This window comes from Solea senegalensis, linkage group LG5 (assembly GCF_019176455.1).
Source record: "Solea senegalensis isolate Sse05_10M linkage group LG5, IFAPA_SoseM_1, whole genome shotgun sequence".
NCBI lineage: Eukaryota > Metazoa > Chordata > Actinopteri > Pleuronectiformes > Soleidae > Solea > Solea senegalensis.
In genome coordinates, this window is record NC_058025.1 from 16,796,266 (window position 1) to 16,813,697 (window position 17,432).

General features: G+C 40.8%; 2 protein-coding genes across 3 annotated transcripts in view; one reads left to right on the forward strand and one right to left on the reverse strand.

Moving 5' to 3' along the window:
* The first annotated feature begins 1,575 nt into the window (after window positions 1-1,575).
* Window positions 1,576-7,148, forward strand: coq5 (coenzyme Q5, methyltransferase). Its single transcript, XM_044025183.1, has 7 exons — window positions 1,576-1,806; window positions 2,858-3,007; window positions 3,099-3,323; window positions 4,348-4,454; window positions 4,900-4,988; window positions 5,761-5,872; window positions 6,373-7,148. The coding sequence occupies exons 1-7, from the start codon at window positions 1,596-1,598 to the stop codon at window positions 6,472-6,474; spliced, it is 996 nt and encodes a 331-aa protein (XP_043881118.1). The 5' UTR covers window positions 1,576-1,595; the 3' UTR covers window positions 6,475-7,148.
* A 1,469-nt stretch (window positions 7,149-8,617) lies between these two features.
* The window catches only part of znrf3 (zinc and ring finger 3), a 64,045-nt gene continuing 55,230 nt past the window's right edge, over window positions 8,618-17,432 (reverse strand). Inside the window, exons 3-8 of one of the 2 annotated variants that reach the window (XM_044027000.1) lie at window positions 17,016-17,090; window positions 14,822-14,953; window positions 13,896-14,003; window positions 13,074-13,241; window positions 10,979-11,081; window positions 8,618-10,865 (exon numbers count right to left, since the gene is read on the reverse strand). In XM_044027000.1, the coding sequence (XP_043882935.1) occupies window positions 9,118-10,865; window positions 10,979-11,081; window positions 13,074-13,241; window positions 13,896-14,003; window positions 14,822-14,953; window positions 17,016-17,090 (2,334 nt within the window). In that variant the 3' untranslated portion in view covers window positions 8,618-9,117. Of the gene's footprint in view, window positions 10,866-10,978; window positions 11,082-13,073; window positions 13,242-13,895; window positions 14,007-14,821; window positions 14,954-17,015; window positions 17,091-17,432 lie in introns of both variants that reach the window. The other variant, XM_044026999.1, reaches the window with a different exon arrangement.

The window sequence follows — 17,432 nt, forward strand, 5'->3', positions numbered from 1 at the left end:
CAAAATTTGACAAAAATTTAATAGTTTAAATATGTCGTCCAAATGTGACAAAAAATCATAGTTTAGTGTGTTGTTCAAAATTTGACACAAATGTCATAGTTTAGTGTGCTTCTCCCAAACAGAGAAACAGAGAAAACAGCATCTTTTAAAAGTTGTCATTTTTCAAGAACGGTAGATGATAGAGCGTCAGGATGCTTTCAGCAGCTCCCACATTTTCTTTCTCACAATTTGTGAGAAATCAGCCTTCATTTTCTTCACTTACCCGACTTTAAAGTTATACCTTAAAATGTCTTGTATTTACACACAACAATCAATTATTGTGAATTTTGAGATTGGATTTATCGTATCCTCAGTACACACCAGCAGGAGCAGGTGTTGATTCTTTTTTCTAGGCCATTACTTGCTTGCCAAGATAAATGTTCTTGTAAGAAACAAGGCTTATTTTACTTTCTTAAAAAAGATCAGTTTATTTACATTTAAATATTTCATAATATTCACTACACAGCTAGATACCTACAGTTAAGACAAGGCACAATGAAAACCTTCTACACAAGAATACATAAACAGTAAAAAAACAAGACTAAATACTGCAGCAGAATTCTCAATTACTTGATTATCACAATATTGTTTTTAAATTTTCAGATAATTAAAAAAGTTTTTTTTTTACACTACCATTTTATAAAAATGATATACACAGACAAGTGCAATGATACAGCATTGAAAGCCAGATTATAGTGTGTATACTGTATGTATTAGTGAATTATCATGGTCAAATCAATTTATTTAACCCTTGCGTTATCCTTGGGGTCAGGGTTATAATTATTTAATTTTATTTAAAGGGCTATGTAGGTAGTCAACAAAGACACTTGAAATTTAAGTGGTTTAAAAATAGCATTCTAACTCAATTTTAACTTATATCAGTCTGTGATTATTGATCAACACACGTGACTCTGATTGTTGACTAGTCAGAATACTTGATGATTTTGTTTATTTTTACTCTAAAACAAGGTAAACGTTTATGCACATGAGGTCTCATTGAGCTAAAATTCCAAATGGAACAAAGATTAAATGAAGTGTTTGCATTAAAGGTGTAACACAGAATTGGCTGAAGTTTTCACTGTATGTTCTTTTAATGACAGGCAATCCACATGGGGCCAATTTCGACCCCAGAGGACAACAGGTGTGTTTATGTCAAAAACAACATTCTCATTAAGCTTTGACTTTATGCCACTCTATGATAATTCAAATAGTCAAAAATAATTAATTATTTAATTTAATTTTAACTCAAAAACAGGGTATACGTTTATGTAAGCAAGGTCTATTGGCCTTAAATTACGAAACAAAGAGAACAATTTGGTTGGACTGTAAGAATAAAAGTGTAACACAAACAAGTGTCAAACCAGGGATAAATCTATGATGACTAGCTCAACTTATTCATGTCATTTATAATAGTATGAGTAAATAAAAAAAACTAACTTAATAACGTAACTATTTTCGAGTGTAAACAAATGTGAGACTAAAATAACAGTTCGTTCTTGTACCTTCTTATTTTTCTCAAACCTGTCGCACATGAATGACGATATAATGACGTTTAAATGATGCGCTCAGGGAACATGGCGGTGTCCATGGGACTGTTGGTCCGGAGGCTGATCCGTCTCTCGCACAGGAATGTCGCTGTCAGCAGAGCAGCCGTTTTATCGCGCTCACATTGTCACTGGGAGCCGTTGTTTTGTCGCAGTTTTAGCGATGACAGAAATACACATTTTGGCTTCGAAACGGTGTCGGAGGACGATAAAGCGAAGAGAGGTGAGCGACAGCAGAGAAACTGCTGCCGGCGGAGCTTGCGCTTTGCTTCACAACAGCCCAGCACGAAGAACTCCACTGACAAACAATTACATTTAACACTAAACTTAACACCTTAAGAGACATACTTTTTATATAATTTGCATGTCAAGGGTTTGCTCAACAATTCGGCTCATACTGTATGGTACGGGACATGACATGTATGTCCCACAAGACCTCTAAACTTTAAGCAGTGATTTCCTTCCGCCTTATGTTGTGAGTTTATATCATAGACCCTATCAGTGGCGTGCACAGACATTTGAAAGAAATTAAAAGGGCACCTAGTGGTGCACTGGTGGGGCAGGAACATCCTTTATAGCACAGCATCACTTTATGTCACTAAGATGGTTATTTACTATACAGTACTCTTTGGGACACTGTCATGTAGGGACAGTAGGGAACCCTTTCTGATTGGAAGGGCATCTTAAAGGTCACTTTTCTCCACTAGAAAGGCACTCCTTTAGAAACAATAATTCTTTTAAATGTATACTTCCCTCCCTTTTAATGGCACCCGGTAGAGTACTTTAGTGTGCATCTTGTGACTCAAAAGTGCACTTTAGCATGCAGCGTTTTTAGGGCATGTGCCCCCCACCATGAATGCCATGTGTATATATAAAAAGGGTTTAAATCAATGTTGTACCAAACTTAATACTTTTATTGTTTTCTATAAGCCAGTTGCGTAACATTTCACTCAATATCGTACCAGCAACTTTTTCACTGATTATTGTTGTCCAAGATTTCTTGTATTTCTTGTATAAACATGCAGTAATACACTTGTATGTATGTACCATTTAAAATTGTAGTACTTGTATTTCGTTTTGCCACATGAAACCTAATTTTACATTTTTTACAAAAAAAAAAAACTTAAACTTGTTTTGTAAAAATGACAAAACATGAACACAGGAAGACAAAACATGAGGGCATGAAAACCTCAGTAAGTTATCTCAGTATGTCCACATATCAGAAGGAAACCAGTAACATGGGCCCTAAACTGTCTTTCTCTTTGTGTTTTCAGTGTATAAGGTGTTTGAAAACGTAGCCCAAAAGTACGACATCATGAACGATGCCATGAGTCTTGGGATTCATCGACTGTGGAAGGACATGCTTCTGCACGCCATGCACCCACAGCCTGGTGCCCAACTCCTGGATGTGGCGGGTGGAACAGGTGAAGCAGCTTGTGCGCACTGGACAGAATTCCCTCTCTGGCGTGTTACACTTATAAATATATATGTGTTTTTGATTCTCCTCCCTTGTAGGTGATATTGCCTTCCGTTTCCTGGATTATGTTCGTACTCAACAAGAACAGAAAAGGCGGCGAGAGGTGCGGTCCATGCAGTTGCAGTCGTGGCAGGAAATTTCCAACAGCTACCCAACAATTGACGAAGGAGGACACCAGGAATCCAGGGCTGTGGTCTGTGACATCAACAAGGAGATGCTTAAAGTGGGCAAGGAGAAAGCAGACGGCAAGGGCATCAGTGCTGGTATGGTTTTTGGTTGTGAAAAACAAAACTTCTAGACAAATTAGGACATTGTAGTGAGCAAAGCATGTTCATATGGCCACAGACTAGGACTGGGCGATTATACGATACGTGATTAGTGATCGTGATAAAATCCAGGTCGATTTCAATGATCCGCTTAGCGCACTTTTACTCGATCAGAGTTTATCTTTTCCTGCGCAACTGTGGTTTGTGAGTTTGTGGGGAAGGTTATAAAAAGAAAAGAGTGTAATGACCAAAGTGAAGCAGAGGGCAGCGGAAGTGACAATAGACATGACACGCTTCCGGGGAGAGAGAAGTATAACTGTATCTCACGGTGCGCTGTCTCGTAAATACCTGTGTACAAACACACAGTGAATATATTTTAACGAATAGCGGGTCATTAGATATTTGTTTGAACTTCATTTGTGGAAAAAGTGACATCCATGTTCCACACGTTAGTTCTTTCTGTCTACAATCTGGAACAGAGCATGTGAATGAGTTCATGTGGTCATTTAGAAAGAATGACTGTAAACATTAATAATACTGATAATTAGACACCAACAGAGTGATATTGTTGCTCTGGTCTTATGCCTCCAGCATATTTCGTAACATTTAGTGCAATAATCCATGCAGCCGTTTACGACAGAGATGACTTTGACAGAGATTGACTGAGATGAGTAATACTTCCCAAAAATGATTAAAGGCAAGACAAGAGAAGGTAAGACGAGGAAAGTAACGTGATCTTGGGTGTATTCAGTGAAATGGGCTGAGCTCAGGTGTGGCTTAACTGCTCAGTGATTTCAGCATTGGCTGGAGGAGCAGAAAGGTCATGACCTTACCTTGTAAAATTGTAAAACATGATGTATGTTATGCGCTATACACATACAATTTCATTGAAAAGTAAAGTGTGTGAACTTCTGCACGATTATGAGCCAGAGCTATTTGTATTAAACGTGTGTGTTTGTATCATTAGTTATTATATATGCTATTAATAACTGGAACGTCTGTGTGTGTTGATGTGTCTCAGGTCTGTCGTGGGTTGTGGGGGATGCAGAGGAGCTGCCCTTTGATGATGACCAGTTTGATATTTACACCATCGCCTTTGGCATTCGCAACGTCACTCGCATAGATCAGGTAACCGAGCAGACAACTGTTTCCACTGAAGCCAGGATGCGTACTACAGCTCTTAGAAACATCAGCCCGGCAAACAACACGATTGATCTGTAACTTTCATAATAAAGTCAAACATTTGATGTAAATGATTGAATTCACGTCTAACATCTTTCAGCATTATAAAAGAAATCTAAACAATTTGAAGTATAATATAACACTAATAATCATGAATGTGGCTTTTGAGCATTATTCATTATTCCAAGTATTTCTCTAGTATTATTTTCTGTCCTTAGTTTGTTTTCTTTTGTTTTCCAAATACAAACAAACCCCAAAAGGCACTCTCTAAGTGCAAATAATGTTAACAAAAAAATCCAATATGCTTATTATAATTGTGATTGATGCTTCATTTTACATTGATGGTCTAACCTGTTGACAAATGATTGATTTTTTTTCCTTTTCTTTTCAGGCACTACAAGAGGCACTACGGGTCCTCAAGCCTGGTGGCAGGTTCATGTGTTTGGAGTTCAGCAAAGTGACAAATCCTGTGCTTGCAAGGTGAGAAGAAGCATTACATCATGATGGATGTCTCTGTGTAAATATCTATTATTAACTCCACAACGTGCTCAGTTAGACAAGTTTGAATTAACTGTCGTTACCTGTTTGATGATCTGCTGGAAAACCTTGAGAAGGGAGGACATTTTTTTTCCAAACTGTTTTACAAAAAACCCTGAAAAAATAAAAAAACACAGTATTATTTCTTGATTAAGATGTCAAATTATATGTATTGCATTCAGGAACAGATGATTGATTAATGTCTGACTTCTCAGGGAGAAGCCCAGTGAGCCAGCTCACATTTGGGTAAAAAAAGAAAAGTGAATTTAGTTTATTTGCCAAATAAATAAAAATAACATTTCTAGTTTCAAACAGGTTTTTGAAAGATTTCTTAATTATTTCTCATTTCTCAGGAAGTGACAGCTGGTTGCCACTAAATTAGGTGAAACCTCATGCAGTCATGCAGACCAATCTAACAAGCATTATTAACCAGCAATCACTTGGTTTTTGTGATTTGGACCAACACTGCCCTCTTCTGGATTTAGATTGTACAGCAACTCAGTCGACATTGCCCCTCAGTGGTGGAGCCTTTTAGTGCTACAGGAAAAAGAAACAGCAGTTCAAGGATTTCATTAAAAAATAATGTTTTAGTGGTAGAAATTCACAAATGTATATCCTATCCTATCCTTGCATATGCAATAAAATAGTTTGACTTAACATAGTTTGACTTAATGAATGTGTTTGGCTTATAAGTCTTTTTGGTGTCATTTTTCAGGATTTATGATGCATACAGTTTCCAGCTGATCCCAGTTTTGGGAGAGGTGATTGCTGGAGACTGGAAGTCCTACCAGTATCTGGTGGAAAGTATCCGCAAGTTCCCTGATCAGGTGAGAAAATCTTTGTTTTCATATGCCAGGGCAAATTTTAATACTACTACTATCGATATTTAATCGGTAGTTGATGTCCTGCTCAAATAAATGAGGAAAACGTGAGCGTAAATTAGCTGGCTGAAGAGAGCGTTTACAGCGGGATAATGACGGAGAAAGCTTCGTCAAGAGATGCTACGTTCACGTTCAATACACAAACTTTATGTACGTTGTTCTCGATGTTGTGAATGAAAAGAGAAATCCGGCACTTTTGACTTTTCACAGATATTTTGTTTTCTTCAGTTAGACAGATATCGTGATGTATCGCTAAATGATTGTCTTGCAATAGTTGATTATCACAGAATCGTGGTATCGTGGACCATGTATCATATCCTGAGGTACTCTGTGACTCCCACCCCTAGATATGATCTTGTTACATTATTTCTGTAGCTATTATTAAGTTACGGAAAATATTTTTATTCGTATTTTCTGTTCTTAATTTGCTGTTTTTTCCTCTGCAGGAGGAATTCAAATATATGATTGAGGACGCTGGTTTCTACTGTGTGAAGTATTTCAACTTGACTGGTGGAGTTGTGGCTCTACACTCTGGATTCAAGCTGTGAGACGCAATATGAAACAAATGTATCTGCAAAAAGACTGGCTTTATGTTTCAGGCGTCTCTGCCTGTGAGAGTTCTTAGAACACGATGCCCCAGGGATTCTCTCTGCAGACGGCACTGCACAGTGACAGAAAATCACTGGTTGGTGGATGTATTTGCCAATGTCACTAGTGACTGTAACTACAGTTCTCACAACTATGTTTTCATTGTATCTGTGGAGTGACTCAAGCAATTTGAGTACAACTGATTATTATTATTATTATTTTTTATATATATATATATATATGTAACATCTTGGTCCGTGATTATTAAGTACGTATTTCCAGAACTGTGAAAATAGGTTTTGTCATTAAAAAGCATTGGAAATATTATTATAGTGGTTGAATGTTTTTGCATTTTTGCAAATATTTAAAACAAAATGTTTCTTTGTTTAACATGTCTGTTCATTTTGGCCTATAAAGAAGTTTAAAACCACAATTAACTGATTTCTTTACCCAGGTGCAACATTTTAAAACATATCACATCAGTTTGACTATAAAAAGTGTAAAAGCCAAAAATAATGATTGCTACCAACGATAAAACTACTACAAAGACCAACTTTTGGCAGAAATAAGCTGCAAGAAATGGAAAGGAAAATACAACAACATGGGTTACTTGAATAAAACTGTATATTTTACAGATCTTTGTACACTTTAATTACAAAACTGTATGGTACTAAAGTTTTAAAATCAGTTTTTTGGTCAGAGATTTAATCGTCTTGTGTGCAATTAACCATGTATTTACAAAGTCTCATGTTAGTGATTTTTTTCTCTCAAGATAAAAAGCAACCATATAACTCAAAACGTTTATACACTCTGAACATAAGACATGGCTTACAGATAAATATATTAGTAAATAAATATTCAGAGAACATATTTTCCATTTATGAAATGTGTTTTGCTATACAGGTACAGAAATATACAGATTGATTTCTAGCCTTTAAACATTTGTAATGGTAATGACAGAAAATAATTATTTTTAAAAAATTAAAAATATTAATTTTTGTACACATTTTAATCTTCTTAAGTGCTAGAAACAATAACAAAAAAAAAATTAAATAGTGACTCAAGTACCCCAAAATGTTATATTTGCAGTAGGTACATATCTCTATACAAAAGGCAAGATTAGATTCTTACTTGATTACAGCACTGGGTTAACTTATAAATAGAGTTATTTCAAAAGGTTTCCCTCCGTGTTGAATGTGTATATTTCATAGAAACAGTATAAAAACAGTCTGCTGGACAAACAGAAAGGCATTAATGACAAGCACTGATATCGCGAATATGTATTATGCACGGCATCATATGATTCAAATTGATACATTGTGTTATGTATAACTACATTTAAAAAAAAAATAAAAAATAGTCACAGTACAATAAGAAACCCTTATGAAATCTGAGTCTTTTCCTGCTACTTTCCTTTGGCCTTTTGATACATGCAAGATCTTTTTTTATTTCTTTTTAAAGATATATATATTTATATATATATATATATATATATATATACATATATATATGTATAATAGCCTCATTGAGGAAATAAGTAAGTGACAGCAAATAGTATGCTCTTAAGGGCTTCCAAACAAGAGGTGAAGTGCTACACTCTACTCTTGAAAAATCGGTTTACCTCACATCACTGTCACTTTGGTCTGGAGTTTAAACCAAAAGCAGTGCAGTGTCTTTAGATATTGCTACACATAGCTTACCAGCGTAAGGCTTTCATGTTGCTCTGGCACGTCTCGTACAGGTAGGCCACTACTGGACAGAAATGCAATGCATAAACCAGATTCTGTATAGTTTTTAAGAGAGACCAGTGTCAGCCTTGCATTCACATTTGTTTGCATTTTTCTTTTATATATAGATATATGTATATATCTATATATATAGATATACACATATACATATATATATATTCATATATATCTATATCTATATGAATATATAGATATAGATATATTCATATATATATGTATATATATATATATATATATATACATATATATATATATCTATATATGTATGTATATATATAGCTTCCTCTCCTCAGAGAAATGAGGGTCACCAATGCTTAGGAAGGCCCACTTCCCTGCTCTTGATAAATGTAAAAAACACTAAAAACAATCATGTCTTTCTGTTTTGGTATAGCTATGTCCATACAACCTGTTTGAGTTGGTGGTTGAAGCTTTATAGGCAGTCAGTATTCATGTGCCCACATATACTGAAATGTATACGTGTAGATAGATCTCGTACAAAAGATGGAGACTAAAAAGGGGGTCACTAACCCTTGATGGTAGCACACAGTCTCCAAAACGATGCCAATACCAACCTCATTCTACTTCCAGTTTCAAAAAAAAACTCGTTGTCTCAGTGCTATATGGTAGCACAGTTTGACACGGAGACGTTTGCGGCCACAGGAATGAACTTGATTCTCTAGATCTAGAAATGACTGGCCACTTCAGTAGAAATCCACACAATCTAAGATGATAACATTCAGTGCTCAAAGAGCAAGGGTTAGAACAAGGCAACTGAGGGTTTCAACGAATGACTGACTGACTGATTCGGTAACAAATACATATACTTTTGACTGTCCCTTCTCTCTGGGTTCAGGTTCATATACCCAGACCTCCCTCATTTGTTGTAGTACTGCTTCCCAACACAGTGGGGCTGGCAGAGAGATGAGGGTGGAACAAAGCCCTGGTCTCCTCGTCCTGAGGGTATGACTGACCTCTAAACTGTCCTGAGGTGAAGTACCTCTCACTGGGATCATGTCGCTCCCCTGTTCCCACTTCCGCCTCTACCGTGACACTAATGGGCAGTAAACTGCTCTTGGTCTCTGCCCCTGTGCCCAATTCACAATCTGTGTCCTCAGGAATTATGGGTATTCTCTGGTTGAGGTCACAGCAGCCCTGTCCTGTACAGGCGTCTGAGTCTGCATGTGCATACTGCACATTAACAGCGTAGTCCTCAGTGTAGCACCCTGCTGTGGTCCTGTGAACCTTCATCTCTTTGTAGAAGCAGCAAGGCAGTCCTTCGTAGCTCATCTGCTCTGAAGAATGGCATAAGTGCTCAGGAGCAAAGTAGTTCTTTGAGGCGGAGCTCTGAAATTCCAACCCTTGGCGACACCGTCCTGAGGCCAGAGGCCCAGCTTGGTCCAAGTCCTGCCCTTTGCACTCCACATTGGGAGGAAGCACCTCAAAGCAGCAGCTACAGGCTGCGGCCCCAATCTCCCCCGACTCCTCCTGTGCCCCTTTCACCCTGTCTGCCCCAGCAGCCTCTGGAGCCCCGGCTGAGGTAGTACTAGTGTTGCTGTTCTCCCTGGGTTCCAGTGATGAGCGACTGCTGTAGTTGGGCTCCAAACTGCAGTTGGAGAGATGGTCCCCGGAATTATATCCCGAAGCCCCAGGAGGGAGCTGGAGACAGTCATGTCCCAAGGGAGCATGGGAAGATGAATCCTCAGTAGGAACTGCGGTGCAAGCTGCAGCCCCTGCTTCACCCGCGGAGCCCCTGCATGGACTCTTACTCCGGTAGACATAAGGATCGTAGTCGCTGCTCAGTGAGCTGCGGAAGGTGGAGCAGCTGCCGTACACCCCCTGGTTGCTGACCTCGGTACAGTCCAACATGGAGTCACTGGAGGAACAGTGGCACTGGCCTGAGCTGCTGCTGCTGCTGTCACTACCAGGACAGTCAGCAAGGTAACCACTGCACACAGAGCGGTGGCCATGGTAACAGCTTAAGCCAGAAGCACTGCCAGTGTCACCGATCCTTGAAGAAGACGCAGGTGCCATGTGTACCACTGTGGGGTATAACAGCCCCTGCTGAAAAGCCCTGCTGTGGTGGCCCTTATGGGCCCCTGCTCCACCAAGGTGTCCAGCCACTGCAGGCCCTTGGCCACCCTCAGGCTGTTGAGGGAAAGTCAACCCCTGAAAATAGTAGTGCTGGTACATAGTTTCATACTGCGAGAAGCAGGCAGCACGTGAAAAGTTGCGACCGTGGAACTTCGGTCGCTTAAAAGCAGCGTGGTGCGGCTGTGCTGGGTAGGCAGGGGGTCCTCGGTGCTCTAATCCACAGTGGTGGGGGTTTAGTGAGTGGTCCAGGTGAAGTGTGGGGTGGTAGCTCCGGAGAAAGGCAGACGTGGATTGGGGTGGGTACAGACCTTGAGGATCTGGATGCTGGTCCACAGTGAGCACCGTGATGGCGTTGCCGTGCGGATCCATGCTGGTTCTGGTTGGATAGGCAGTCACCTGGCCAGCTCGGTGTACCCTGCCAGGATAATGGACCGGCAGCACCACCCTTTGTCGGCTGTGGACTGGGTTGCCAGGTTCCATGCATACTGCTCCTGGATTTCCCTTCTTTTGCTCTGTGAAGACACATAATAGGGCATTCAGAATCTTGCAAATAAAAAGTGCAATGAAGTCTTTGGGACTTTTTTTTTTTTATCTTCTTCTTTGAAATGAAAACAAAGCAACTCACCTATGATGTTGTGTCGACAGTGGGGACAAGTGTGATGCTGCAGCAGCCAGGGATCGACACACTTTTTATGAAATCTGTGTGCACAGGGGATAACTCGCAGCTCCTACAGGGAAAAACGATGAGAAAAAGATGTTTTGATTTGACCTATCCTTTGACATACTGAGCGCTATTATTAGTCAACACTATAACATGTTTCTTTAAAGTTATGATTTTTAACATGTCAATATTAAAGGTTGTCGTGTCTAACTGTTAAATATGAAAGAATGTCTGCTGTATTCAAACCATTGTCAAAAAAGCTCACACAATATGGACTTCGAGTTGTCCTCTGTCCTGATGAGGTGTAGTTTAAAGAGATATTTTAGAAGAATAAACCCAAAGTACATAAATAGAGACCATATTTCTGAGATATGCACCAAATGTTGTTGGTGAATGTATTTGCAAATGATCGCAGACGTGTAACAAGACGTATTCTGTCCTTTGGTGAACAAATATTGAATTGAGGCTGACTAAATGTCCAGGAGATGGCAGCAATGCAAAACCGAATCAACAAGTGAGCTGTTTGTTTGCAAGTCTGATCAGGTTTTAAACTCTGATGAACTAACTTCACGTCATGCCAAAAAACAAAACTCTACACCGCAGTTAAAAATGCAGTGTGGATGATGAGTGTCTCCACTTTCTTGAACAAAACAAACATTAAGCTCACACTTGAGGGCAAAGAATGCAACCCTTTGCACTCGGATGGAAAATTGACACAGAGGAATTTCAAGTCACAAAAGCAGGAGAACAGTTAATATGAATTGTAATATTATTTTCCTCAGAGAGTGCTCCTTCAGTGCCAAAAGTACTTTACTCTTGCCTAATGTGACTCATCTCTGGGCTGCTTTCCACCCAAGCTTTTGTTGCTTGGTTCACTGCTCAATAACCCCTTTGATGCCATTCAGCCTTTTATATCGCCACTTCCTCTGTGAAATCCTGGCGCCATGCTTTGTTGTGTTTTCTTCTCCTTACCGAAGAGACACATTACCACAGAAGACGCACACGTACCAACTATGTCCCCCTGGGCACTGTGGGTTTGTCCCTCCAGTGTCCATGAATGAGGATGAGCAATGCTGTTACAGTAAACCCTCAAAGTCCAAGTGGAGGATACATATTTCAACAATGACTTCTTTAAAAAATGAAAGAAAGCCACGCTGGGAAAACAGGAAGCACAATCACCACCCAGTTTACTCTGGGTACCGTTATCTCCCCAGGTGTTCTGAGAGACTGCACCAAACATCTAAGAAGGCGCCGGAAACAACGTCACTGAAGACTGCAGAACTGTGGTCCCTGAGCACATCGGGGAACTTCCATTCTATTGTCCATGAAAGTGCATTATGTTTCATGTCTGCAGAGCATGGAACTAGAGCTCACTAACACTGCCCGAGCTAAAAGGTTTCCCTCCCACATCTTGTCCACCTATGCGTGATGTTGTTTGATGGACGCGTTTGTCCGTCACATGGCGGTTTTCTGTTACGTCTCTGCAAACAAACACTTTTCACGACGCAAACAAAGTCATAATGCGCAAATTGCAAAGAAATATCGATTTAATGTGTTTGTGCCATCTGTTTTGCGCTTGCTTGAAAATATTGACACAAATCTAATTCCATATTTCCACAAGAATATTCGTTTGAATTTGATTTGAAAAAAAACAAAAAGGACATTTCCTATGGTAAATTGCTCATTGTGCCAATTAACATTAAAGATTACACTTGTATTACTGATATAAGAATAGCAGTGACGGCCAGGATTGTATAAGAGGCTTTGAAATTCTTTTTGAATTGCAAAGTATCTCCCGATTTATAACATTAACATGGGTGATTCTGCATTTTACCTTAAGGATACAAAAGGCTGTGGTAAGTGCTGCCACAAAAAGTCAGACATTATTGCTGTGTTTGAGTGAATTTGATGGTCGAAACACATTAAAAGATTGAAAACTGGTGCCACTATTGATGACAATATAATGCTGTATCAATATTTTGTCCCACCCCCACATATTCAGGAATTACAGCATAACTGTAGAGTACATGCAGTATATAACAGTGTCGTCTTTTCCTACCTCCCCATCGATGTACTTCTCCAGACAGATGGCGCAGTCCGAGGTGGAGCTGCTGCTCAGTGAATCAGACGCTCCACAGCTGATCTCACGCTGGCCCTTTCCTTTCGCCTTGAACTTGCGAGTCTCCATCTTTTCCAGAGCCTGTATGGCCATTCTGTTCATGGAGCTCTGTGGCAGCGGGGGGGAAGTGGAACAGGGTGAGGACTACGTGTGCGTTTGATAAGCAACAGTTTATCTGTAAAGAGTTTTGACATGAAAAACAACAAACGCCGCAGCCAAAAATAAAGCAAAGTTGACACACACAAAACGACAGTATGAAGCAGCCCTCTGTAGTTTATAGTAGCTAATGCCTTGTTCAAGAATGATTTATGCTCAGTGAAGGAATCCTTCACTAAACCAAAAGCTAATGATCCTTTTTGCTCAACGTCTAAGGTTAACCGTTCTGAAAATACACAGATAAATATACAATATTTACATGTAAGCAAAATTATCCTGCAAATTTGTCAAAAAGTGTGAAAAATTCACCTCTGGTTTGACGCGTCATGGTTAAAAAAACAACACGACATGTTTATTAGCAGGATTACACCTGTCGTCTGAGTTAATTAAAGGCTAATCCTAATTCAGGTGTATAACACGAGCCTTCGCGGAGAGGCTTTGCGTCAACACGAGAGGAATCAGTTGGCGACAGAGCAGCCGACACCTGACTTGATGCCCACGACTGCACGGTGCAGTGTCGTTTTTGTGTAAAGGGTTTGAGTAAGTTTAGTTTAGTCTGGTTCCCACCACCATCTCTACATTGAATGACCATATTTGGATACTAACCTGGCTTCTCCTCTGCTTGAGTTTGATCTTGATGAGCAGGATGAGGCAAACCAGAGACACAACCACGAAGAACGCCAGGAAGATCCCCATGTCGAAGTATTCCGTGGGCTGCTGTGGGAAAGAGAGAAGAGTGAGACATCGAACTTTGTCAGAGCTTCACATGAAGTTGGTCATGAAGTGTCACTGAGAGGGTTATTCGGCCCTTCATGCCGCTGGATATTTGATTATAGAAAGCCCTGCTCCCCTAGGTGGTGTTACTAATCTCCTCTGCATTATGCAAAGAAAAAGAAAGTATGGAATAAAAACACAGCCGATTTTTCCTCCTGCGTTGATTTATTCCGGCAACATGTGTTGAGTTGAAAACATACTTTTCTTGATTGTGCTTCTCCAAAATGCTGAATTACTATTTTCATCCATCTTAAGGGTTTAACAGCGTCAAATAGAGTTCTAGAGCAGATGTAAGTCTCCCGTTTAAGAAACAGGATGCAGACTCCATTCTTGTGACGTGAAGTCAGTTATTTTTTTAATATGTAAAAAAATGACCGCTCATGTCTCCAAGTTGTTTAACTTTGCCCTTATCACTGGCCCTTCTCTTGGGCTTTCATTTTGTCAAGTTACTTAACCTCAAAGAGTGTTGATCTCTTATCAAATATTCCAAGCAAACAAACCACTCTTTGACCGGCCGATATTAATCTCTCCCAGTGCTAAGAAAAAGTCCTTGGCCCCGGGCTCAGCAGAGAGCAAAGAAGAAAGGAAAGGGGTCAGATTTCACAGCTGGAATTTTCGTTTTTGTCCTCGCGTCTGAAACGTCTCGGCACCGCTTGGTGCGCGAGCTTCACGTGAACATGTTCATCTCTTCCCCCTGTTCCTTACGTGTAAGGTATCCGCCCTGGGCGGGTTTTCAGGTTTTCGGCGTGAGCTCTTACCCTTGGGGGTCTGTGTTGTATCCGAGCACGAGCCACTTTCTGCTTGTTGACGATGTTCATCAGCTTCACGGCGTCGTTGCCCTTCACGTACACTACCGGCCGCTTCAGGGGGTCCTCGGCAACCTGGTTGAGCTGAGGGGAGAAAGGAGAAAGAAAAACAACTGAAATATAGACATGTCGACGCACAACAAGGCTTTAATATATGGTTACTACAGATGTCACTCTGAGGTCCAATATCTGGTTGTCTGTACACTCGCACTTTTGTAGATTTTATTTGGTGATCCTTTTTGAAAAATAGTTTTTCTTTATCACTGAGTTGACTGACACACACACACACACACACACACACACACACATCCTTGGTTGCTTCTCGGCACAAAGAACCCCAGTGTATTTACTTCATAGTCTTCTGTCCCTGTAGCCGGTACTTTGTCCTTATTCTGGACATATCGTTGACTCCATAGCTGCTCAAATATTATTACCTCTGCCGAAGAAGCTGTATTCCTGCCCATGTCTGTACGTCTGTGAGTAGCATAACTTAACAAAAGTTAAAAGAAAAAACAGACTCTAATTATACTTTCTGGGGATGGAGGTTATGGCCCGATGACGAACGTATTAGATTTTGATGGAGATCCAGAGTTGAGTGTATTTACACTGTGGGAAATGTAAGAATGTGAACTCGGTCTTTGCGAGAACTGCTCGGCTGACTGGAGTTTGTGATGCGTAGTGAAGTAGTGCTGAATTTCTCGGTGACATCAGGCTGGAAAGTTCTGGAACGACTGACCTAATGGCTGTGACCTGTCTGAGCGTAAATAAAGCCAAAAGGCATAAAGTCATTTACCGCCTGGAGAAAATGACCTATAGGTTTGAGACATGGAAAGTGTGGTCACAGTTCGCCCGAGGGAGCAGGAAATAGTCAATGAATAGCATGTTTTGGCGTTCGAGTGGGTTGACATAGTCGTTCACTTCTCCTCGCGTCTGCCAGTTTGGAATCTGTCATTTGTAAAAGCCAGAGGGAAACACATACTGTATGTTCTGGTTCGGAAGGAAAAGACGTTGAAAAACCTGTGATTTGATTCTGGTGAGCTGATGAAAAAAAAAAAAGACTCAAGACCGTAGTCAAACAGCCTATAAATACACACTAACTTGGACAAGAAGGAAAACTCACTTTCCCTTTAACAACCCCCAAGAATTTGGCCTTCATGGAGGTCAAGTAAACGAAGTAAGTAAAGCTTTTATTTTAACACAGGATTCAAAGTGCTGCACAGTTCCAAAAACAAACAATAAAGTGGAATCATTTGCGACTTTAACCCTCCGCTTATTTCTCCCTAAGCTCCTCCCTCCCTCCCTGCCCCTCAGCCTTGTGGGTCTTGCCTCTGCTGATCGGGCCGCTCCGACTGGAAATGCCTCTCAGGGGAATTTAACACAACCGCCCAGCTCTGCCTTTCATGTGGTCTCTGCGCAATCCCTTTTATCTCACACAGCTACGCGCTTTACGACCCAGCGGCAGAGAAGAAGAGGCGAAGAGGGAAGAGGGAGAAAAAAAAAAAAAGAACCTTGCAAGTCTAGGCCTGGCGTGGTGTGGATGAATACCACAGGAGAATTCTTGCGACAAAAGCGCTCAGAGGAGCAACTTGTGTATTTTAACTCCAAACAGCAAAGACACGGGAGCCAGAAAGACTGGAAGCGGGAGGAATGTGAGTGTCTGGGTGTGTGTGTGTGTGTGTGTGACACTTTGTTCTGACTGTGGCCAGTGAGTGTGAGCGCTTCCCTAAATGTGCACTCAAAAACATCCATGTTCTCAAGGGGATGAGGTAATGTGCGCTACCTGTGCAATTATGAGCTCAACAGAAGAGTTCGGTCACGGTCTAGTGAAAGCTGAACCTGGATATCCATTTTCAGTCCTCCCAGAGTGCAGTGCACTCCTGAAAACATACCTTTGAGCTCAAAAGGCCCACAGTGGCTGAATGAGCGAGGCTGATCCACATGCTTTGAAAACTGAACTAAAGATAGATCATTGTCTGTACAAATACACACAAACACACCCTGCCAGTGCGAGGGGCAGGACATGCCGCTCAGCTTTAGTCAGCGAGTGAGAAGCAAAGTGTCTCTCACCGACCGACTGGGGCAGATTAGAGCTATTTTACCGCAGCTGAAAGCGGGAATTCCAGGGTAACGTGAGGTGTGTACGAACCTGGTCGATGGCATCCGGATTCTCCGACACGTCAAAGATGACAGCCGTGGCCCCGCGCTGCACCGCTCGCTTGGCCTGCAAGCGCAGAACAGAAGCAATCGTTAGATATATGCAGGGTTGAAAGGAAAGAGCCATAGTTTGTCAGCTGAGCTTTGTTTTTGGTTTCTTTTTCCACGTTCAAACTCAGGCCACTAGAGGGAGTTCTCTGCCCAAGTGTAGCCACACACAGCAAACTGGGAGGCAAAGAGACAGTAAAACTGTTGCACTGATAACACTTGTTTGGCTGCACATGTGGTCTCTTGCTCTCCAAGTCCTCATTACGTAATTCGCAGTCTCTCTGCACCACATTAAGCTAAAGGAGCCGATTAAATTTCCTGCCATATACAATCGTCTCATTCAAGCGCGGCGGCTGCATGC

Excerpts from the sequence above, each read along its gene's own strand:
- coq5 (XM_044025183.1), top strand. The coding sequence starts at position 1,596 with ATGATGCGCTCAGGGAACATGGCGGTGTCCATGGGACTGTTGGTCCGG. Across the intron at positions 4,455-4,899 it reads ACGTCACTCGCATAGATCAG|GCACTACAAGAGGCACTACG; the intron begins GTAACCGAGCAG and ends TTTTCTTTTCAG. Across the intron at positions 4,989-5,760 it reads ACAAATCCTGTGCTTGCAAG|GATTTATGATGCATACAGTT; the intron begins GTGAGAAGAAGC and ends GTCATTTTTCAG.